This window comes from Neomonachus schauinslandi, chromosome 14 (assembly GCF_002201575.2).
Source record: "Neomonachus schauinslandi chromosome 14, ASM220157v2, whole genome shotgun sequence".
Classification (NCBI taxonomy): Eukaryota; Metazoa; Chordata; class Mammalia; order Carnivora; family Phocidae; genus Neomonachus; species Neomonachus schauinslandi.
Genome location: NC_058416.1, coordinates 84,290,435 through 84,314,176, shown reverse-complemented (window position 1 = coordinate 84,314,176; position 23,742 = coordinate 84,290,435). Strand labels below are relative to the sequence as shown.

The following is a 23,742-nucleotide window of genomic DNA, read 5'->3' as shown; positions in this document are numbered from 1 at the left end:
GAGGCTAAAGACAGACTGAAGAATCCAGATGTACAGGTGGTGGTTTTAATAAGCGAGGGAACTTACTTGTGAGGCTTATTGTTAAAGGGTTTTGTGGCCCTTTAGTGCCTGCAGTTCTTGGTCACGCTACTTTGAAGAATGAAGAGGTAGACCAGACGAAGAGTGGTGGGCAGCAAAGTTTATTGAGCAAGAGAACAAAGCTCCCGGAGAGGGAAGGGGACAGAAGTGGGTTGCTCTCAGAGTTTCTAAGTTTAGGTGTTTTATGAGCTCTTTTGCGTCTGTACACCTATTAGGTTAATGTCCACGTGCTGATGGTCTTTTTTTTCTGACATCTGGGGGTTTATGTCTTACTTGCCCCTTGCCTGTGATATTGACAAATGCTTTTGTGGTTAATTGTTTTGTTTTAGGACATTTTGCAGAAGTCATTTCTGCAAAGGCTGCAAAGCAGAATGTCAGTGCGGTCCTAAGCTGCAAACAGGATGTCAGTGCTGTTTTATTTTAGCTGTCCCGACTCCATATTTTCTTGTTGGGAAATACCCAACTGTTGGGAAATACCCACTACCTAACTGTCCAACTAACTCCTAACATTATCTCTGGCGAGGCAAGAGTAGATCTCTCCACCCACCTACCTGCCAGAATCTTTTAAGTTTATATGGAGGCCTTAACTGGGTTCAATCACATCCAATGGTCTCAACACCTTATTCTCTCCAGACTGTGTCCTTGGAACATCTCCCACTGTGAGGGGTGGGAGGGGTGAAGAACCTCCCATTGCCTGGGCCCAGTTCAAGGATCAACCAGTGGTCACATCCTCTTGATTATCTTCCCCAACATCACCTTAAGAGCCAAGTTCATTGCTACCTCAGGCTATTTCTCCTGCCAGTCCCTCAGACTGGAATACTCTGCTCTATGTTCCCACAAATGATTTCTCATTCAGGTTTCTGGCCAAATAGTACCACTCAGGAAACTTCTTTTGACAATGAGCCCCAAGTAGTCCCTTAGTCATTCTCCATTTCATTACTGTTTTCATTTCTTCCCATTCCTTATCGAGGTTTCCTTGCTTATGGTCTCAAGGGCCCTGTATGTCAGCTCCATCAGAGTAAGGCCTTGTCTGCTCTGAGTGCTCCCATTTTATCCCCAGTGCCTGGCACCCACCAGTAAATTTTTTCCACAGAATCATGTCAGGCTCTCTGCCAAGATAATGAATTCCTTGAGGACTGGAATAGACATACGCATCTTTGAAACCCGTGTCCAGAGGGGAAGGAAATTCAATCTGGCCCTTCACTTCCTGCCCAGAGGCACATACTAGACTCTCCAGAAGCTGAACCAGGGAAGAATAGCTCTAGGAGCAACGAGGGCAAATGAAGTTGCCTTTCCTTTCTTCCATAACAATAAAATTTCTAAGAATTAGCAATACTTGGAGATCAGGGTGTTTTCACCCGTTTGTACTCAGGGCCACAGGGAGAGCCCCCAAGCAGGACAGCACATTCCCAAGATGCCCATTCATGTTCTCTCCTGATTGCCCCCATGACAGCAGCTCACACCAATGGACCATGATGCAAATACCTGACTTTTGCCCCTAGCCTAAGCCCTCAGACACAAGTCACCACTGATAGCTATGGTTCCTCACACTTGGCATGTCTTTAGTTAAAACGGATCAAATGGGACACTGCAGGTGTACTCCTGCTATCTAGCCCAACAATGATTAAAAATTTAACCTGAGCTGTGGGTTTCCTATAAGGACTTAAACTGTATTAGCTGGACGATCCAGGGCCAAATGGCCAACGAAGCTAGGTCCCGTTGAGGATTAAATGAAAGAGATTATGTAAAATATTTCTTAGCATAAGGTCTTGCATAACTCATTAAGTTAGATTCTGTTTTGTTTTAGCAGGACCTGGCCCATGGTAGATGCTAGAGAAATATCTGTTGACTGACTAGCCACTTTGCATGCTTTCATACCCAACGCTACTGAACTTAAAAACACTGAAAATAAGCAATTCAACCAATGTGCACATTAAAAAGAAAAAAATGATGTCCTCGGCATTTTTGTGTGCATCTGTTATTATTCCAGTAAAGTGTAAATTTTTAAATGCTCAGCATCTACAAACTGCATTTTTAAGAAATCAAGGACTATATTTTGACACCTGGGCAAATTTATTCATTCAAAAATTTGCCCTGAGTATTTCAAGTTCTGACTGGAAAACAGGAGTGTAATGAAAGGTTAGTGCTATCTTTCTATTTCTTTTATTTATATACATATACATATTTTATTTACTATTTATTTATTTTTAAAAAGATTTTATTTATTTGACTGAGAGAGACAGTGAGAGAGGGAACATAAGCAGGGGGAGTGGGAGAGGAAGAAGCAGGCTTCCCGCTGAGCAGGGAGCCCGATGGAGGGCTCAATCCCAGGACCCTGGGATCATGACCTGAGCCAAAGGTAGACTCTTTTAACGACTGAGCCACCCAGGCGCCCCTACATATATATATTTTAAAACATTTACTTTTCACTTTTTAATTACACAAATGATACGTTTTCAGTGTAAGAAAACTCAGACATACAGATAAGCAATGGTCTTAACTATGTCCTTCCAGATTTTTTTCCTTTGGACACAGGTGTATATTTTGTTACTTAAATAATTCCTGCCTCTCCAAAAAACCTTCAGAAATAATAAAAATCAAATAGTAAAAATAAAGGCAGACTGGGTCCTAACTGTACCACTGATGCTCATTTATATACAAGTCTATGTGCATTCATGTCAATTTCAACATTTAAAATCTAAATTGATGTTGTTAAAATAATACTAAAAGATTCCACTTGAAACATCAGCCATTTCAAAATAACTAGAATTTGACTCAGGCATGCTGCTGATAAAGAGCCAAGTATTGCTTTTTTCATTAAAATAGGTAGCCTTCTAGTATTGCATCCTTCTAAGAGAAGAATGTCTAGCTGGTTCAGTAGCAAGTGCTTCACGTATATAGTTACTCTGATAAATTCTTCATTCCTTCTGGTGTCCTTGAAAATATTCATCAAACACAGAAGAAGAGTCATCTTCATGTTCCTGACACAAAGGAAACACAAAACAGAAAATATTCATTTCCCTTGTTAGACCTAGCATGTGCTTACCTATTTTTCAGGTAATGGTCTACCAGGAGATAATGCCCAGCTGTATCTTTTACAGCGGCAAAAGGTATGATTGATAGAATTTTTCCAGCTATGTGGTAAATTAAAATACTTATATCTCATTGGAAGCATTTTTACTTGAGTTTATACTTGCTGACCCTCAGCTAATTTGCTGAGACAGTGGCCTATGACAACTACCATCAGGCTTCCCACTGACAAATGTGAGGGCGGCCCAAGTTCAACTGGATTTCATCCCCTCTTTGTACATATCCCCAAGCCCTGAGGACAAAGAAACTTGGTAATAGTGCCTCAACATCAGGTAGAATGAAACCGATACTGCTTGTTGAGCACAGATGTCAATTTCAGACATCGCCCCTCGACACACCTAGGTTACTACTGCTGCTAAGACAAAATCTGAGGAGTTGCTGGGATTATGCAGGAGGCCAGTGAGTGCTGGCAAACATGGTTACCAAAAGCCAATGATCAAAAATTACCTTTGGTTCTTTGAATTCTAAGTCTTCTCCATACTGAATGGCAAAATCAATATGCTGTAACACAATGTTTATGCTTTCTTCATCCGACTGATCGTAAGGCAAAAATCGAACCATGCTGTAGTCATCAATCTACAAGTTGGGGATTTCATAAAGGGTCATTCTGAAGCTGTACAAAATACTTAATTTCCAACTTACATTTTAGTTTATAACCAGTTACACTTCTGATCAAAAACATTTGTGTGTGGAAGGATGGGGAAGGAGGGAGACAGAGCAAAAGCAAATCATCGATTTTCCTGACCTCTGACCTCCCAGAACACTCATTAACTTATTACTTAACTAGACACTTACTGTTTCGTAGATATTTATCTGAATTCAACAACCATCGGAAATTTCAAAAGGGCACAGACAGTTCTGAACTCCCCAAATGGTTTGGAATAATAGGCACGTCAGTTAACTTACCAGCTCCTAGCAGTAACTACTTCTAAATTAAACTACTGACCAGCTAGCCCACAGCCTGCCTCCACCCGCCTCCCCTTTGCAAGGAAATAGGATTGGATTGTGCTTTCCATAACGGTGGCCACTGCCTGGCTATGGGTAAACAGCTAACCAGATCATTTAAAAAAACTTGAAAAACTTACCAGTCCACATATAGCTTTAGTCAATTTTTTGAATTTTTTGCTTCTTAAGTCGCTTGCAGAATCGTCTAATAAAGAATACATGTCTGGGTCTAGAAACCTTCGAAAGTGAGAAAGAAGACTGATGAATAAAAGGAAGAATAAATCAGGAAACTAGATTTGTAGACTAACAGAACCTCACATCTCTGCAATTAAGATCTGACAATAATGGAAGAAGTAAACTCACTTTTCAATTTCCTTTTTAGCTTTCTTGCTCAGCAGATCCATTTTTGTCATGATGTTAACTTGTGGAATTTCTAGAGAGATCATAGCACTCAGGGCTGCCAAGATGCCAGAAATAAACTGAAGGAGGGAACAGAAAAGGGAAGATGGAACTGTTGCCAACAAAATTTGCTGGTCTCCACATAAAAGAGAGGATTTTGCTCCTCACAGGAACAAAATGGCCTAAGTAAAAGAAATGCTCATCCTAAAGAAAAGACAGTCCACTAATCAGATGGTTGACCCTTGGCTTCCAAAGGTGAGAATAAGGAGGGAAGAGGTAGATTTAATTTACAGTGATCATGGGGCACCGGACTGGCTCGTTTGGCAGAGCATGTGACTCTTGATCTCTGGGTTGTAAGTTCGAGCCCCACGTTGGGTGTAGAGATTACTAAAAAACAAAGTCTTTTAAAGGGGGGGAGGGGCGCCTGGGTGGTTTAGTCAGTTAAGTGCCCAACTCTTGATTTCAACTCACATCATGATCTCAGGCTTGTGGGATGGAGCCCCACATTGGGCTCTGTGCTAGGCATGGAGCCGGCTTAAGATTCTCTTTCTCCCTTTCTCTCTGCCTCTCCCCTCACTCTAAAAAAAAAATTTATAGTGATCACAAATCTCAATTTAGATGGTATCTTAACTTCTTTTCCCACTGAATATTCCGTAAGAGTGATTAATGGGAAATATAGTTCATAAACTAGACAAAAGGCTCTCAGAGAATTAAAAATACTCATAAAATATGCATCTGCCTCATTTTTCTTGGTAAGTAGTTCCCCCAAATCTATATGATATCATAACATCATTTTTGAGTTAAAAATATGTCATTACAACAACTGAATAATAAAGGATACTAAATTATTCTGGAATACAGTTTCTGAAATGTCCAGAGTGTGAAATCAGAGTCCTTAAAGGAGACAGTCATCTGCTTGTACCCACAACTAAAAAATCGACAAGATTGGGGCACCTCGGTGGCTCAGTCGGTTAAGCGACTGCCTTCGGCTCAGGTCATGATCCTGGAGCCCCTGGATCGAGTCCCGCATCGGGCTCCCTGCTCGTCAGGGAGTCTGCTTCTCCCTCTGACCCTCCCCCATCTCATGCTCTCTCTCTCATTCTCGCTGTCTCAGGTAAATAAATAAAATCTTTAAAAAAAAAAAAAATCGACAAGATTGATCTTCAAACCTTGAACGACTCCACCATGAACTGAGAATCAACGAGAAAAACTCCACAAACTCGGAACTCCCACTGTTCCAGCTGTTGGACCAGCTGTTTCATCACGGGCAGGTGTGTATACAACTCAATCTGACCTACATGAAGAACATGACAAGACTAATACAAACAGGAAATATGTAGTCATCAAACTACATGAAAAAAATTTTCCTATAAGATGGTTTAAAAAGGGAGTCAAAAGCGAGTGCTACCAAGGTGTGTGTTTTTTGGGAATATTCATCAAGCTGTATGCTTAGGATGTGTGTGCTTTACTGTGGGTTCAATTAAAAACAAGGGAAAATATTCTCTCTCTCTCTCTCAAAAAAACGGCAGGGGGGGGGGCGCCTGGGTGGTTCGGTCGGTTAAGTGTCTGACTCTTGATTTCGGCTCAGGTCCTGAGCTCAGGGTTGTGAGATCGAGCCCCGCACTGGGCTCCAATGGAGGCTGCTGAAGACTCTCTCCCTCTCCCTCGCCCAACCCTTGCGCACACACACTCTCTCTCTAAAAATAAAAAATAAAGTAAAATAAAAGCAAGGGAAAATAAAGTGAGAGCCACAACTGATCATAGCTAGGTCAGCCTCAAGTCTAAAACCCACAACCTGGCTTAAGAAGCTGTGTGTGATTATCTGTCCCCTGCCAGCCTCACCTCATGACATTTCCCTGGGTTTTCAGCACTCCAGCCACCCTGCCCTTCTTGGTGCCCCAAACCCACCTCACTCCTTCCCGCCTCATGGCTTCTGGCACGTTGCGCCTCTGCCTGGACCATGGTCTCCCTCAGCTTCACTCCACAGCCCAGCTTACAGACCACTTGATCAGAAGCCTCCTAATCTGGTTGCTCCGTGATGGTCTGTGCTACTCCTGTGGAGCACCTGTCACAAATTAATATTAAATGATAATCCAGGTGCTTTTGTTCCTTCTGTCTAGTACTCCCACTTGACTGTGAGCTCCACGAAGGCAAAGACCATGGCTGCCTGGGTCTCTATGGTATTCCCATCATACAAACTAAGCACTCAGTAAACTCAATGAATGAGTTAGAGCCAATAAATAAGAGCTTTGTACTTCACTGCAGTATAGTTAAGAGCGATGAAGGCTCAGTCCACTTTCTCTCACTGGGGACAGAATTAGCACAGCTGCAAGGAAAATGTCACATTCAAATTGCTGACTTACCTGGACAGTCAAAAAGGATATAGTCGTCCTCTACGTGGCCAAGACAGTTCTCTAGCCAGTCAAAATTATTGGCAAAGTACTCCATGCAAAATACCAATCCTCCATTGGGACCAAACCGCAGAGAGTCATCCTCCATGACATCATCCACCTCAATCAGTTCCCGGATGTCTGCAAAAGATAGACAGGGCCCAGAATATAAAAACATCCATTCAAAAGCTGTTATCCTCGTTAGTGATAGTTAATAATTATATAAAAACTCACATATGTAAAACTATTTCTGTACATGATTATTCACTGTAGCAGTGTTCGCCGGAACCAATTAAATTACTGTACAGCCAGACAATGGAATCCTACGTGGCCATTAAAAGGAGAAGCTCTTTAAATATGGATGTGATATAATCTCCCAAGTATACTTTTTAAAATTAATTAACTACTTAATTGAGAAAGAGTGCGTGCATGCACGTGCACGTGGGAGGAGCAGAGGGAGAGGCAGAGACCCTCAAGCAGACTCCGTGCTGAGCACAGAGCCTGACCCAGGACTCGATCTCACGACTCTGAGATCATGACCTGAGCTGAAACCAAGAGTCGGATGCTTAACCGACTGAGCCACCCGGGTACCCCATCCCATCCCAGGTATACTTTTAAGTGAAAAACGCAAGGTGCAGAGCTCTGTGTAAAAATGCCATCACTTGTGTTAACAACAGCAACAACAACAAAAAGACAAAGATTCACTACATATATATAATACATATATTTGATTTTATATCCATAGAGACTCTGTGGAAAGACACCCTAGAAACTGGCAACACTGGCTGCCTCCAGGGAGGGGAGCCTATTACCAGGACACAGACCTGGGAGGGAGACATTCTACCATATACTTACGCTTTTGTACCTTTTGCATTTCAAACCACGTCAATATATACTACCTATTCTAAAATGATTAAAACCAGGTGCGCCTGGGTGGCTCAGTCGTTAAGCGTCTGCCATCAGCTCAGGTCATGATCCCAGGGTCCTGGGATCGAGCCCCGCATCGGGTTCCCTGCTCTGCGGGAAGCCTGCTTCTCCCTCTCCCACTCCCCCTGCTTGTGTTCCTGCTCTTGCTATATCTCTCTCTGTCAAATAAATAAATAAAATCTTTTAAAAAAAAAATAAAATGATTAGGGGCGCCTGGGTGGCTCAGTCATTAAGCGTCTGCTTCGGCTCAGGTCATGATCCCAGGGCCCTGGGATCGAGCCCCACATCAGGCTCCCTGCTCCGCGGGAAGCCTGCTTCTCCCTCTCACACTCCCCTTGCTTGTGTTCCCTCTCTCGCTGCCTCTCTCTCTGTCAAATAAATAAATAAAATCTTTAAAAAATAAAATAAAATAAAATGATTAAAACAAAACCAAACCAAGAAAACCAACTGCTGTGTTTTTTTTTTTTTTTAAGACTTTATTTGTCAGAGAGAGAGCACAAGCAGGGGGAGGGAAAGAGGGTGAGGGAGAAGCAGACTCCCTGCTGAGCAAGGAGCCCGATGTGGGACTCGATCCCAGGACTCTGGGATCATGACCTGAGCTGAAGGCAGATGCTTAACCGATTGAGCCACCCAGGCATCCCCCAATTGCAGTTTTGTTTTTTTTTTTTTTAAAGATTTTATTTATTTATTTGACAGACAGAGAGCACAAGCAGGCAGAGAGGCAGGCAGAGGGAGAGGGAGAAGCAGACTCTCCACTGCGCAGGGAGCCCGACGCGGGGCTCGATCCCAGGACCCTGGGATCATGACCTGAGCCGAAGGCAGCCGCTTAACCGACTGAGCCACCCAGGCGCCCCCAATTACAGTTTTTTAACATGACCTCAGGGAAGCTACTTAACCTCTCCATACCTTACTTTCTTTATTTATAAAATGGGGGACAAATCCTATATCCTGGGGTAGAAGGAAGGAGGCTCTATGAGATAATGTAGCTAAATCACCCACAGCAGGGGCTTAAAAATTTTGGTATATGCACAGTTCTCTTCTACTACTAATTTTGGAAATCTGTATTTATAACCTTCTCCCATAGGTTTTTTTATGTTTGTGCACAAACCTACAACCTCTGTTCACACAGCACTGCCTCACTCATAGCCACGTTTATGTGGATAATACCTTCTTATGCACTTCTTCTCCCTATCCGAGGGGTAAACATCTGACTCAAGTTGGGACAATGAAATTGGACCTTCTAAAACGATGACTCAAGGACACAAGTCAGTCATTAAGACATCTGGACCAGAAAGTGATATGAACCTGAAGTTGGTGGCACCTTGCTGGGCCCCGTGAAGCTGAGAAAGTTCCCACATTTAACAGCCACTGTATTTCTGTCCTCATCTCCCACAACTTCTATCATACCTGATATAACCAAGCACACAAGCGTTTTCTTCAGTCTCGCCTCCTGGCTTCTGCGATGCTCCACTTTCCTGGCTTTCCTCCGACCTCACTGACTCTACCCCCTCCTCGAGAACTCTGAAGATTAGACAACTTCAAGGCTTGGTCTTGGGTTCTCTTCTCTCCCATACTTCCTCCCAAAATGATCTCATCCAGTCCTGGAACTTTACCTTCTGTCCATATGCTGCTGACTCGCAAGTTTATACCTTGAAGCCAGACCTTGTCCCTGAGTCCCAGACTATTATATCCAATTGGTTCCTTGACATCGCCTCTTAGATATCAGATGTCTCAAGCTTAGTGAGTGCAAAGAGAACTGCCCCAAACCTAAACAGATTTGTCTTCCTTCCCGATAAATGGTATCATACACTCTCTTCAGCAATTCAAGCAGTTCAAGTCAGATATCTAAGAGTCACCCTTGATGATTCTTTCCTTTCTTACACCGCTCTGGTATACAAAATGCCGCTAATTCTACTTGCAAAGTAGGTACCGAATCCACCTGCTTCTTTATATCTCCACCTTGACCACAGTAGTCCAAGCCACTCAGACATCCGCAATAGCCATCCTGCTCATCCCTGCTTCTATTCTTGACCCCCCAGAGTCCGTTTTTCATCTGAGAGCCAGTTATCTTTAAAAATGTATATCAGATGTCAATCCTCTCCCCTGCTTTAAATCCTCCAATGACATTCCACTGCTGACAGATGCTACAGATTGAATGTCTGTGGCCCCTCAAAATTCCTATGTTGAAAACCTAATGCCCAAGGTGATAATATTAGGAGGTGGGGCCTTTGGGAGGCAATTAGGTCATGAGGGTGGTGCCTCATGAATGGGATTAGTGCTCTAATAAAAGAGGCCCCAGAGAGATCCCTTGCCCTCTTCCATCATGTGAGGACACAGTGGGGAGTCGGCAGTCTGCCACCTAGAAGAGGACCTTCACCAGAACCCGACTATGCTGGCACCCCGATCTTGGGCTTCCAACCTCCAGAACCATAAGAAATACATTTCTGTTGTTTATAAGCTGCCCCGTCTATGGTATTTTGTTAAAGCAGCTCAAATGGACTATGAAAACAGGACAGAACCCAAACTTCTCATGTCCTACTAGCACGTACCCACTTCTTTCCTTCACTCATTACACCCCAGCTCATTGACATCTTTGCTTTTTCTGAAACGTACCAAACCTCTTCCTATCTCTAGGCTATTTATTGACCTGATGTTCCCTCATCTTGGAAGGCCTCTCCCCAGCTTGGTGAGGACATTACTATCTTCGGATCTGGGCCCAAATCTCTCCTCCTGAGACTTCTTCCCAACTACCTTTCCTAAAGCAAGCTATTCTTTTCATCGGCCTATTTGCTAGTCCTTATCACAATCTGTAATGTTTATCATTTTGCTCATCTCCCTGCTAAAAGGTCCATGAAGGCAAGGATAATGTCTGCCTTGTTCTCCGCTAGAACCCTGGTGTCTGGCATAAAGTAGGTGTTCAAAGACATCTGAATGATTACATTAGAAGAGTTTTATTTGAGGGGTACCGGGGTGGCTCAATCGGTTAAGTGTCCAACTCTTGATTTTGGCTCAGGACACGATCTCACGGTTGTGAGATCAAGCCCTGAGCTGCGCTCCGCACTGGGCGTGGAGGAGGCTGCTTAAGATTCTCTCTCCCTCTCCAAAAAAATTAAATAAATAAAATTTTTTTTAAGAGACAGAGGAGCAAAAAGCGCCCCTAAAAGAATTTTAAAAAACAAAACAGTTAAGCTGCTCACTTATACTATGATCTGCAGTAAACCCGATTCACCACAGCAGGACTAAGCATGGAAAGGGACAGAAGGGAAGTGTGATGAGGGAGGAATCTACTCACTTAATTCCTGAAGACCAAGAAAGGATACTGTCACACATGTCACCATGAGCGGATATCACCAGATGACATTCAGCCTCATGCTGTTCACCATGAAACAGGGGAGCAGACTGTAATAATTAAGTTTTCAGCTTCTGTGCCAAGCGGCCAGCACTCATGGCCTCTCCACCCCCTTATTTTTCCTGAAGGAGGGGGAAGGCTCTGCTCAGGACTCACCAGCCATCACGGAATAGTTGAAGTGTTCTGCTGCAGGATCGAGGTTCACAACTTGCACAGACCGATTGAGGGCTTCACAGTGCTGGACCATGGTGGCACAGTAGGTGCTCTGGAATGTCACAAGGCATGAGGGGGTCAGAGCGACAGGCAGTCTACTGCTACTTCCTGCACCCTCAAAAGGACACCCTGTATCCTTTGATCGGTGTCCACTAAGGCCAAACTGTGCCTTCACTGACCAAGAAGCTGACTGAAAACAGGAAAGGTACCGGGCTGGGAGTCGGGACATCTGATCCAGACCTGGCTGGGACTCACCGGTAACTTTAGCCAAAGTGCTTCTCTACTTTGCCCCTCAGTTTCCTCTTCTTTCTTTTTTTGTTTTTTTATTTTTTTTATTTATTTTTTTAAAAGATTTATTTATTTATTTATTTGACAGAGAAAGACACAGCGAGAGAGGGAACACAAACAGGGAGTGGGAGAGGGAGAAGCAGACTCCCCGCCGAGCAGGGAGCCCGATGCGGGACTCGATCCAGGGACTCCAGGATCATGACCTGAGCCGAAGGCAGTCGCTTAACCAACTGAGCCACCCAGGCGCCCTCTTTTTTTGTTTTTTTAAAGATTTTATTTTAAAGTAATCTCTACACCCAACATGGGTCTCAAACTTAACCCCAAGATCAAGAGTTGCATGTTCCACCAAATGAACCAGCCAGGCGCCCCACCCCCGTTTTCTTGTCTCTAACTGGATGGCCTCCACGATCACTAAGGCTCCTTGCTGCTCTAACATGCAGCAAATGGAATTTAAAGGGAAGACTTCTGATCATACCATGCAGCACCTAACACACAATGTCTCCACGAAGATGATTATAGTCCAAACAAAGCTTTAAGTAGGGTAGTCAGGGATGTTTCTGGGGAGGGGGGGGGGTTATGTTTGAGCCAAGGGATGTGAATGTGCTTGCCAAGCCAGGGGAAGAGTATTTCAAAATGAGAGCACACTGAGGTCAATAAATAGTCTAGAAGTGGACTATCAGTTTGCAACTTTTGGTTTAGAGATTTCCTTAACCCTCATGTAGTCCTTAATACACTATGTTAAAATCTCTAGGGTACTTGTCTGATTTACCCACTGTCTATTTAAAGGCAGGGATGTCTTTTATTCAGTTTTATACACCTAGGGACTAGCACTGGTACATCATAAATGTGTGGTAATTATTTCTAATTCACTTAATATGTTTGGAATATAAACTCTACAAGAACAGAGATTTGTGTGCATATGTGTGCGTGTGTTTTGTTCACTACACAATTCCCAAGGCCCAGAACAGTGCCTGGCACAGAGAACATGCTGAGTGAGTACTTCTAACAGTAGACATCAAGAATTTGTAGGAAGGTACTTGTCTAACACAATCAGTCTGAAAATTCATCTGGAATATAGAAATAACTTCTATCATGCTCAGTGACTTTTCACATATATTCTCTCTGCCTAAGAGGAGGCCCGCTCCATGCATCATACTATATTTTAATTGGCAAGGCATCTATCAGTCTTCCCAAATAGACTACAGACTTTGGGTAGGCAAGGGCTATATTACAGTCACATGTAGATCTCCTACACCCAGAATAGGTCAAACCTTAGAACAATATGTTCAAGACTGAAGCCAGACAACACCTCCACAGACTCCAGTGCTTCTCACACTCCTGTTATTTGACTAATACCTTCATTCCTTTTTTTTTTTTTTAAGATTTTATTTATTTATTTGACAAAGAGAGAGAGCACAAGTAGGCAGAGCTGCAGGCAGAGGGACAGGGAGAAGCAGGCTCCCTGCTGAGCAGGGAGCCCAACATGGGGCTCAATCCCAGGACCCTGGGATCATGACCTGAGCCGAAGGCAGACGCTTTTTTAAAAAATTTTTTTATTTGACACAGAGAGAGAGATAGTGAGTGAGAGAGCACAAGCAGGGGGAGCGGCAGGCAGGCAGAAGGAGAGGGAGAAGCAGGCTCTCCGCCAAGCAAGGGGCTTGATCCCAGGACCTTGGGATCATGACCTGAGCCGAAGGCAGCCGCTCAACTGACTGAGCCACCCAGGCACCCCTTTCACCCATTTCTATATTTGAATGCCTCTCATATCATTCCACTCATACTTGTTTACAAGAAAAAAATTATACCTCTATTGTAAATAGAAAACCAGTTATATTTATAACATGAAGGTAACCATAAAATTAAATACCTTAAAGCTCTTTTTGTCCTAGCTAAATATAAATGTCAAAAGCTCTAAGATCTGATCTCTGAAGAGACTTGGGAATTAAAGAAGTACTAAAGATATAAAGCATTAAACTGACAATTTCACTTCAATGCAAACTGAAAGAGGATTGAAAAGGGAGTAACTTTCTCAATATATGATTCAATGTTCATTAATGTTAGGCCTATGTACCTCCTAAAATCGCCTCTATATACAAGAAGTCCATGTTTCAAGCTCTGACAACAGTGATTTAAGACCTCATTTGAACTTTCTATGAGCGAGACCGGGCCAGATTCCGCAATTACACAAAACTGGATTCAAATTCCAGCCGTCACTTAGTAGCTGTGGGATCCTGGGCAAAGAACTTAACCTTTCTGGCGCTTGGGTGGCTCAGTCGGTTAAGCGGCTGCCTTCGGCTCAGGTCATGATCCCAGGGTCCTGGGATCGAGTCCCACATAGGGCTCCCTGCTCAACTGGGAGCCTGCTTCTCCCTCTGCCTGCGGCTCCCCCTGCTTGTGCGCACTCTCTCTTTCTGTGTCAAATAAATAAAATCTTTTTTAAAAACTTAACCTTTCTGTGTCTCATTTTCTGTAAAATTCCCATCTGCAAAAATGAGAATAACAGGACCTATCTCACAGCGTTATTCTGAAAATAAATTAGTTTAAAAGCAGTATCTGCGGCATAAGTATAATATAAACGTTAGCACCACCGTTGGTTACTTCACTTTCAAAACCGCAACAACGAGCACTGAAGCCCAGACAACAGAAGCGCGCTGCCCAAGGGTCCCCAGTGTACGCACCCGCTGGTCCCTCGGTCAGGACTAGAACCTCCCCGCCTCCCACGAGCTCCGACCTTTCTCTTCTTCTCCCGCCAAATCCTCACCTTCCCGCTGCCTGCCGGGCCCATGACCAGCTGCGCATACCGAGGCATGTCGGCGCTCCCGGTAGCCGGTGCTGCCCGCCGCACAACAGAGTCAGACCGCCCCGCTCCCATCAGCCTTCGCGCGGCGCTCGCTGAGTTCCGGGAACACCAAGTGCGAACCAATCGCAATCCAAAGTCACTTTGTGCCTTCTGTTCCAGTGCATCCTTGACTACGGAGCGTCCCGCAGGTCAAATCTCGTGTGAAACGCGTTCTCAGGAAACTTCAGCTGGGGGCGGGGGGCGATTAAGGCGGGGAGGGGGGAGGGGGAGGGGGGAGGGAGGGCAGTTTGCGTGTGTGCAGTAGTTGGCGGAAATCGGCGGTTGGGATACTAGAGACGCCTGGTTGCCTTGGTGATAACGGCTAACAGTGCATCCCTGCGCCGGGGACTGTGGTCCTTGGTTAGCGTACTGATGTTTACCTATATGGTGACAGTCAAGATCTGCACATTTGTAGAGGGTCTGGAATACTAAGGGTCCGGAAGGCACCTCCTGTTTTAGAGGGCATGTATATTTCCTTCCGTGACTGCTCCCTTCCACAAACCGTGCAAGCGCGCAATCAACTAAAGAACTCCTGCCCCTCCCCCAACTTAATTCCAGCGTCGTGCATCTGCCCTCCCCGCTCTCCCGAAGCTATTCGGGCAGTGTCCGGAGCACATCGGAGGGGGCTAGAATACGGCGTCCGCCTCTTCACCCCCAGTATCGCCCGGCCTGACGCACGCGTGCTGACGGGGGAGGGGAGAGGGGAAGGCTGCTTCCGCACGCTGCTCGAGGTCCGGGCACCGGGGAGGAGATGCCCGGCCAGGGTCCGGGGTCCGACTGGACAGAATGCAGCTCTTCCGCAGAGCCTCCCGCAGTAGCCGGGACCGAGGGTGGCGGCGGCGGGTGAGGCTGAGGGGCCCTGAGGGGTTAGGGAGGACGACGACCGGCCCCGGGTCGGGATCCCCTGTGGAGGAGGGGGTGGGAGCTGGCTGCTCCAATGGACTGGTCCCCGGTGGACTGAGTGAGAGGAGGGGAGAACCTTTGTTGTGGCCGGGGTGGGACAGATGGAAGCCGACTCACTGTTTAGGGGAAGGGCTTGTGAGGTAAGGTTGAGTGTTGGTGCAATGACTAAACGCGGGGACTGCGACAATTGCCTGGGTGCATTTTTCTGCCCCGAGGGGGCGCTGCGAAACCTGCTGGAAAATATGCAGTCTCCCACAGGATCTCTACAAAAAGAGGGGGTTGGGGGCCCAGCAGAAACAGAGGTTCAACGGAGGGCTTCCAAGTCAATAAATCAGTTCCGTGTGTGCGACATTAGCCACCTTTATGTCCAGGGAATTCATAATGCCGATGTGACAGATAATTATGAATATTAGAGGCATCTTGATCTTGACATTTTCTTCCCACTGAAGTTTTTCTTCATAAATCCATTTTATTTTGAGCAGGTTTTTTACTGTTATTTCCCGGATGCTGAAGACAATTAGTCTTCAGTACCTTCTCATCCCTTCCATCAGTTCTTCCCTAAAAGTGAGAGCTGCGGGGTGTTCCTCTCCAAAAGCACAGTCATGGCTCCTGCTGCACCCATGACCATTATTTATATATATATAGTGGATCGAAGACTTTCTTAAAAAGATTTACTTATTTGAGAGAGAGTGCAGATGTGCACGGTAGGGGGGGGCAGAGGGAGAGAGAGAATCCTCAAGCAGACTCCCCACTGAGTGAGGACCCCGAGAGATTATGACCTGAGCCCAAATCAAGAGTCAGCCGCTTAACCAACTGAGCCACCCAGGTGCCCCTGGAAGACTGTTAAAGATGGGGTCTTGTCTTTTCTGTTCATTATAGTGCTTGACTAAGTGCTGGATCCTAATATATCAGGAGATCAATGAACACTTGGTCACTGAATAAATTGAAGGAAGCAGGAAGGAAGCCTGTTTTGTCTTAATTTGAAAGAAGAAAAAAGAACGTGTACAAAAATAGAAACATTCCAGACCAATTTATCAGTTCCAGTATACCTTAATTACATACAGTAAAGAACAAGATAGTCTTTTCCATATCAAGTTACTTTATTAAAAATAAAGAGAGCAAGGAAATACCACAGATAACGCAGAAGCCCAAACTACTTTATTGAGCTCAGTGTAGGAATTAGATTAAGAGACCTTAAAAGTAAGACCAAATCTGGCCTAAGGTAAATCCTTTCTAGTACGGTAAAAACCTCAGACAACTCACTTGGAAAAAGCCTGGAGCCATTAGGATATCACCAGGATTACAGAAGAAAATTTGCAAGATATTCCATCTGATGGAAACATGAAAAGTAAAAAGCATATACAATACTGTCTCTTTTTCATTTAAAATACTTTCTTTAATGCTTATAAAGCTGTCAATTATTACATATTATTTAAATCCTTTTCCCCCCCCCCCAACAGATCAGCTGGACATTCTTATTATCAGAATTCCAAAGGTATTGGTAAGTAGAGCATATAAAGCAAATAATACTTATAAATAACATGGTTCGGAGATGCTAATTTTGCTGTAACTACAAACACAAAGGCTTTTTAAAAATAGACTTTATTAGCATCCTGGTGAACTTAGTCTTTAAGATTTTCAAAGAACAATCCAGCAGGTTCTTTTTCTCTTGTTAGGATATTTCACATCAAGCATTTTAAAAAGAGTACTTCAAAATAGCAATGAATCTGAAAAGAACTGTGTTATAACCAGTGTTTGAAAAGCAAAGAGTATGGCCTGGGGTTTATAAATTGAAGGGAAAAATTCTAACTTGAACAACTTAATAAATTGAAGGGAAAAATTCTAACCTGAACAACTTCAATGCTGCTATTTTTCCTCTCACTTGAAATAAAGGATAAAGCTGCTGGAATTAAGAGAGTAAGACAAACCCCCAAAGGTGTCTCATTTTGGGGGGGGGAGCAATCTCAATTAAATGATACATAAACCTGGATTCATACTTTTCCTTGGAAAATGTATAGTCCTTACAGTTACCTGAGAAAAACACACAGACACATATCTATGTGTATATACATACATAAAAATGCATATATACATACAAATAATGTGGTTTTTAAATGGAATTGCTGGATCATATGGTGATTATTCTGTTTAATTTTTTGAAGAACCACCACACTGTTTCCACAGGGGCTGCACCATTTTACATTTTCACCAGCAATGCACACGGTCTGAGTTTTTCCACATGCTAGCTAACACTTGTCATTTTTTAAAATGATAGTTATCCTTATGAGTATAAAATGGTACTTCACTGTTATTTTTATTTATATCTCCCTAACGAGTAGTGATAGTGAGCATCTTTTCAGGTGCTTATTGGCCATTTGTATATCTTCCTTGGAGACATCCAAAGTCTATTCAAGTCCTTTGCCCATTTTTCAGTTGGGTGTTTCTCTTTGAGTTTAACTATTATTTTTTAAAAAGGTTTATTTATTTGAGAGGGGGAAGGCAGAGGGAGAGAGAATCTCAAGCAGGCTTCCTGCTGAACGTGGAGCTGGATGCAGGGCTTGATCTCAAGACCCTGAGATCGTGACTGGACCCTAAATCAAGAGTCAGCTGCTTAACTGACTGAGCCACCCAGGAGCCCCTAACTAATATTTATAAATGTTTCATTTTCTGTAAAGAAATGTTATCAAGCTTTTGAGAAGTTAAATTTTAGTCCAGGCTATAATACACATCTCAGAAATATTGATTAGCAGGGACACAAGAGATATATTCTTAATTAGTCCACATTTATGACTTGAAAAAGGATTTTTTAAAAAATAAACTTTTATTATTATAGATTCCAAATTATATTTTAAAGGTCATAACAACATAATTTCCAGATGATTTTCCCCTTGTTGGCAAACTAGTTAGTCCTTCAGTAAAGCAAATATAACCCTTACTTATCTGAATTAACTCTCCAATTTGTCAAAATCTTGAAGAAATAAATAACTAAAGTTTAATATGTAAAATTATAGTGGCCTTTGTTGTCAGTATTGAAACAAAATTGTGTTTATTTAATTCAACTTCTAAATACAAACTTTTAACTTGAAAATCTGTTCTGCCAGCTTTATTTATACTAGCCTAAAACTGGAAACAATCCAGATGTCCATGAACCGGTGGATGGATAATCAAATTGTGATCTGTTGGAATATAACCCAACAATAAAAAGGAATGAACTATTGTTACACATCACACACTGATGGATTTCAGTATAAATATGTTGAGGGAAAGAAGCCAGACACAAACAGAATATATACTGTATGTTTCCATTTAAATCAAACTCAAGAAAATGCAAACTGATTTACAGTGATACTGACTGTAGTGACTGAAAGTTGTCTGGAGGGAGGGAGTGTGTGGGAAGAAGGGGAGGGTTACAAAGAGTTATTCACTAGTGAAATTTTCCCAGATACTGTTTTTCCCCAAAGTGCTACTGAAGTTTATACCCTAAATTAAGTTACTGGTTTCAGTATGTCTGAAACTGAAAACTAGTTTCATTCTTCTAGATATGTCTCAACTTTTATTTTTATTAAACAACTGTTCTTTTAATCTATCCACATCCGTTGAAATTGTATAAAAATAAGTTTTAGTAAAATTCCGCAAAGCCCTTCCTTTCAACACTGCCTCACTAAAGATATAAAATTTGTGTTATTCTATCTTGAGTTTAATACTATATGCTAAAGTCAAATGAATGATAAAATATTGTTATAAATCTTTACAGTGCAAGTTCTGCATGTATATTCCTGTTTAATATGGTCTGACATACAATAAGCTAACAAAAATTAGCTACTGTCAACAGTTTGCATCTCAGCTAAGTTCAAAATAATGTAGTCTATATATAATGATATATATATATATGGTAAATGTTTACAAATATCTTAGAGTTTTGTATGCTCTAAAACCAAATGGCCATATACAGTCTCTTCAAATTTAACAGAATGACTCATACTACTACTCCAGGATAATCACAGACACATGTAAATATATAGATATTAATAATCAATTTGTTGAGTTGATGTTTGCTCATGAAATTCACTTAATGTCCTTGCCTACAGACAGAATCAAAGACGAACACAAAGTGAACACACACATAGCCAAGCTGCAAGAGTTGTGGAAAACTCCTCAAATTCAAGCAATTCACATCCCTAAATCAATGACCGATGCGTCCTTTCTAAAGGTATACTAAGTACCAGTACTTTGTTTAAATACCAAATTTGTGTATTCAGAGCTGAACTTTTTATTGAAGATAAGCTACTTAGAGGGTAAGGCACTTCAAAAGACAAGGTACACTCAGCCTATTGTCTAGTCCATAAATACCCGCTGAGTAAACTCATGAAATGAATACAAGGCTTTTTATCATTATAGATTCCTTATCATATCCATATCATTTCTTTCAGGGCTTTATGATACTTGGGATCTAATGTACCTTTACTCAGGAAGCTCAACTCCCCTAAGGAAAGTTACATTCTAGAGATGGAAACCCAAACTCATAGCTTCCACTGAAGGTCTGTAAAATTAGAAGCAAGCAAGTAAAGAAAATGGCAGTCAGCATTTTACAACTGTTGAACCTCTGTTACCCATTAAAGGTCATAACTGCCAGAAGTATCCCTGTGAGAGCAATGCAAATGAAGGTTTCAATAGTCTGTGCAAATTGGTCAATTTTTCTGACCAACATTTTGAATTTTCTCTGGATTTACCTATTCATTCAGTAAATCCTGTGTGTGTATACACACATACATCTACAGGGGAGTCTTGCATTTTAAGTGTTACTTTCTAAAATCAGCAAGTGAAAATCTTAGTTAAAATTACTTTTACCAAAGACCAATAGACTACTCCTCAGTCTGTTCAACACAGACAGTTATTCTTCTGGTGCTAGAAAAGACTGTTTCTTTAGTTAAGACTAAGTAGAATAGCTGAGTTGCTTTTAGGTACCACAGGATACCTCAAAAATTGTATTTAGAAGGTAAGATGCCTACACTCACTGAGAGGCACACAGGAACTAAGACTCACAGAACAGCATATCCCTACTCTCCTTACTCTTCTAGGGTAGTGGTTCTCACCCCTCAGAGGCATCTGAATCACTTGAGTGGAAATGGCAGGCAGTCACTTGTGCTGTTTAAATGGCCATTTCTTTCTTTTTTGGGCCAGATTAGCATAGTTGAATTTGAATAAGCAAAATGTACAGATGGTCAGCTCTCCTGAACATTCATCCCTTCAGATAAGAATATTGCCAACCTCTTGTTCTACAGTGCCTATAAATCGTTTGTCTTTTAGCATCCAGACCTCACCACAGGCCAGAAGCGTTATCTGTGCAGCATTGCTAAGATCTATAATGCGAACTATCTGCGGGCGTTAATGAGGAGGCAGTACATGCATGTGATCCAGCACAGCTCCCAAAAGCCAGGCAGGTGCACCTCGTTAGTTTCACACTAGTTCTCCCAAGAAACCAGAGAGTCTTCTAACAGAGGTGATCTGTATGACAGGTTTCCTCACTCATCACAGGAGCCGCCTCAGTTCTCGTTCCTCCCAGAAGCAGCATTACCCCTGCACCACATGGCGACACCAGCTGGAGAGAGTGGACTCGGGGCCTCCTAACATGGCAGTTGCACCCGCGCCTGAAATGATCCTACAGCATTCCCTTTGGCGACCAGTGAGAAACAAAGAAGGGTCTGTTTCTTATTGTTTAAAAGGAGGAAAATATAGCCCAATTTTATTTGAACAATTGCTGAGATTAAAGCTTGTTTCCTAATAAGTTCATTTGGCTAAATTCAGAATAGGTTAGACAAAAAGCACAAAAGGATCTTACAGTCTCTTTACTGATCTGACTGGGATATGCCACTCCTTTTAGAACACATTTTGTGGAACTAAAAATTTCTTGATCAGCTAGAGATCTGCAAGACTGCCCTTTTCAGTAATTCCCACTCAAATTTAAAATAATACAAACACTTCCAAAAGGAGCATATGGTTGCTTCTGCACAGAATACTATAAACAAAAAAAAGGAAATAAGAAAAAAAAGAGAAGCAGCAGCCTGATTATTCAACCTGCACTACAGTAGTTAGCTTTGCGTTTCAGGGTTAGTAAGTCAAAGGAGACTGCAAGAGTCTTTTGGGTGAAGCTGGCGGCTTAATAAAAAGAATTTATATGGTCTTCCACATGCATTAGACAGCTGTTGATTTTGCTGGTTCCAATTAAGATGCTTCTCTTTCTTATAGTTTAAAAACTGGATATGCATCTAAAACAAGATGTAAGTCACTGAAGATTTTTAGAAAACCAGGCAAACTGTTCATGCAATCAGGTAAATGTGGAATTTTAAAAATATGCATTTTGAAAGCTCTTATGCTTAAAAAAATATTAAACCCAATAATTTCATTTCTATTACAGAAGACATTAAAAATGTAGAATGTGATTTGCTTTTAATTCTCCAAATGAGTATGAAATACAGTTTCTGCTTTCACTTAAAAGAACATACTGCTCAGGGGAGTAAGATTCAAGGTACTTCTAAACAAAGGTATTTATAATATCAAGGTCAGAGACTTAACAGAATGAATTTGTTAGAACCCAGAGCCACAAACATGACTTTTTCAAGCCATAGCACTTTTATGAGATAGTGCCATTTTTGGATGGACAACATATTTTGTATGGCATCATAGTTTATGAAGGGCTGTATCACCTCTATAATTTTAATATTCAACAAACCAGTGGAAGCAAGCCAACCCAGTGGTATCAAAATTTTGCGGAGCAACTCTGATAAATCCAGAGTTGGTAAGTATCAGCATAAAGGATCCTACAAGTGCAGAATACTACAAAATGAAAAGGGCAAAAGGGGAAGAAAGAATGCTCAGAAGTATTCCTCAGAATTGATAAAGTGGAAAGGATTAAGTGGAAGTTAAACAATTTTGTAGTTGTTCCTACAATGAGTAGGGAAGTAGATAGGAAGTAGGGAAGTTAGGCCTTCTGAACTCCTATCCCATTGCTGTGTGACAGTCCAAGAAATGAGGGAAATGGCAGGGGAGAAAGTAAGTCTGGGTCCAAAGATAATAGCTGGAGGAACCCCAGGTAGGGGGAAAGTCCCTGTGGTCCCTGAGAGAAGAGAGAGGAGTAGGAACTTAATGCTTAAGGAGAGGAGAATGCTGAAGCTATGACCTTCCCGTAACCAAAAGATTTTGACGAGCAAAGACAAAATAGGACTTAGTAACAGAAAATTTGCTATACGATAACTTGGCTTGAATACACTACTTACTGGGTATCTTATTTTAAAAAGTAAGAGATTTGGGGGAAGGGGGAAGGTTAAGTTTTGAAAATTGGGGCGATTTGTTTTTGTGAAAGCCTTATTACTAAGGTAGATCATTTTGAAGGTGGTTTTTATATACAAATCTCAATTTTCAGGATGAAATACACCTTTATTTCCAAAACAGACATTATAAACTTTTCTTTCAGTTTCTACAAATGATTCTGAATCATACATGAATGAAGAAAAAAAGGAAGAAGATTTACTAAATAAGTGTATGCAATCGATGTCAATTGAAGAACAAGGAGAACATCTGATGTGAACTTCACAGCCTTGTCTTGTGAATTGATGAGGTGCCAAAAGGGGGGGAGTGGTTGTTAATTGTGTCCTCTTTATACATTTAGGATAGTATTGTTATTCACCATGAAGTCATTAAGTAATTTTAGTTTGTTCAGAAACGTTTACAACAGTGTAATTAATTGGTTTGATGTAGTTCCACGTACTAATGATATTTGTGTAATAAGAGTTATGTGTAATATATGCTTGTATTTCTAGCTAGATACAATTAAAAATTTTCTTGTCGCTTAAAATTGTTTTTCTTTAAATCTGTCAAATAAACTGTATAATTCCTTTTCACCTTACAGTAAGTCCTAAGACAAAAACATGAGAATCCCCTACAAGTATTTTCTTGATTGGGCTAAGGAAAGCTCCAAAATAGACTGATACAGAATAGTATTTATAGAGACTTGCAAAAAAGGTGTTTAATAAATATTTACTGCTTGAATACAACTTAAAAATGGAAGTATCAATTTGCCCTATTTTATGAAAATTGCCAAACACTTGGACTCTCAAACTAGAGTAAGTTGGGAGTAATTGTACCGAGAAGATTCTTTACATTATGTATTCACTCTACTGTGCTTCCTTTCTAAAAAAACACACACACACAAATTAAAACTTGAAATATAGGAATAGGGCAATTTAAAGCAACAGTTTGAGGAATTATTGCTAATGTCAATATAGTGTATATATATATATTTTTAAAGATTTTACTTGATACAG

The 23,742-nt window shown here is 41.8% G+C and overlaps 2 protein-coding genes across 3 annotated transcripts; one reads left to right on the top strand and one right to left on the bottom strand.

Annotated features, from left to right (window-relative positions):
• Positions 1-2,442: 2,442 nt before the first annotated feature.
• Positions 2,443-14,557, bottom strand: GPN3 (GPN-loop GTPase 3). Of its 2 annotated transcripts, none has more exons than XM_021698502.2 (8): positions 14,441-14,557; positions 11,335-11,443; positions 6,876-7,043; positions 5,682-5,806; positions 4,477-4,592; positions 4,254-4,350; positions 3,616-3,744; positions 2,443-3,059 (listed from the first exon to the last, which is right to left on the bottom strand). In XM_021698502.2, the coding sequence occupies exons 1-8, from the start codon at positions 14,549-14,551 to the stop codon at positions 2,997-2,999; spliced, it is 918 nt and encodes a 305-aa protein (XP_021554177.1). In that variant the 5' UTR covers positions 14,552-14,557; the 3' UTR covers positions 2,443-2,996. The 2 variants fall into 2 exon arrangements, with proteins under 2 accessions (XP_021554177.1, XP_044776813.1); XM_044920878.1 differs by having other exon boundaries at positions 14,411-14,488.
• A 640-nt stretch (positions 14,558-15,197) lies between these two features.
• On the top strand, positions 15,198-23,265 carry FAM216A (family with sequence similarity 216 member A). The gene is made up of 7 exons (XM_021698568.2): positions 15,198-15,361; positions 16,882-16,922; positions 19,510-19,631; positions 20,729-20,858; positions 20,938-21,121; positions 21,668-21,750; positions 22,893-23,265. The coding sequence occupies exons 1-7, from the start codon at positions 15,270-15,272 to the stop codon at positions 23,003-23,005; spliced, it is 765 nt and encodes a 254-aa protein (XP_021554243.2). The 5' UTR covers positions 15,198-15,269; the 3' UTR covers positions 23,006-23,265.
• The last annotated feature ends 477 nt before the right edge of the window (positions 23,266-23,742 follow it).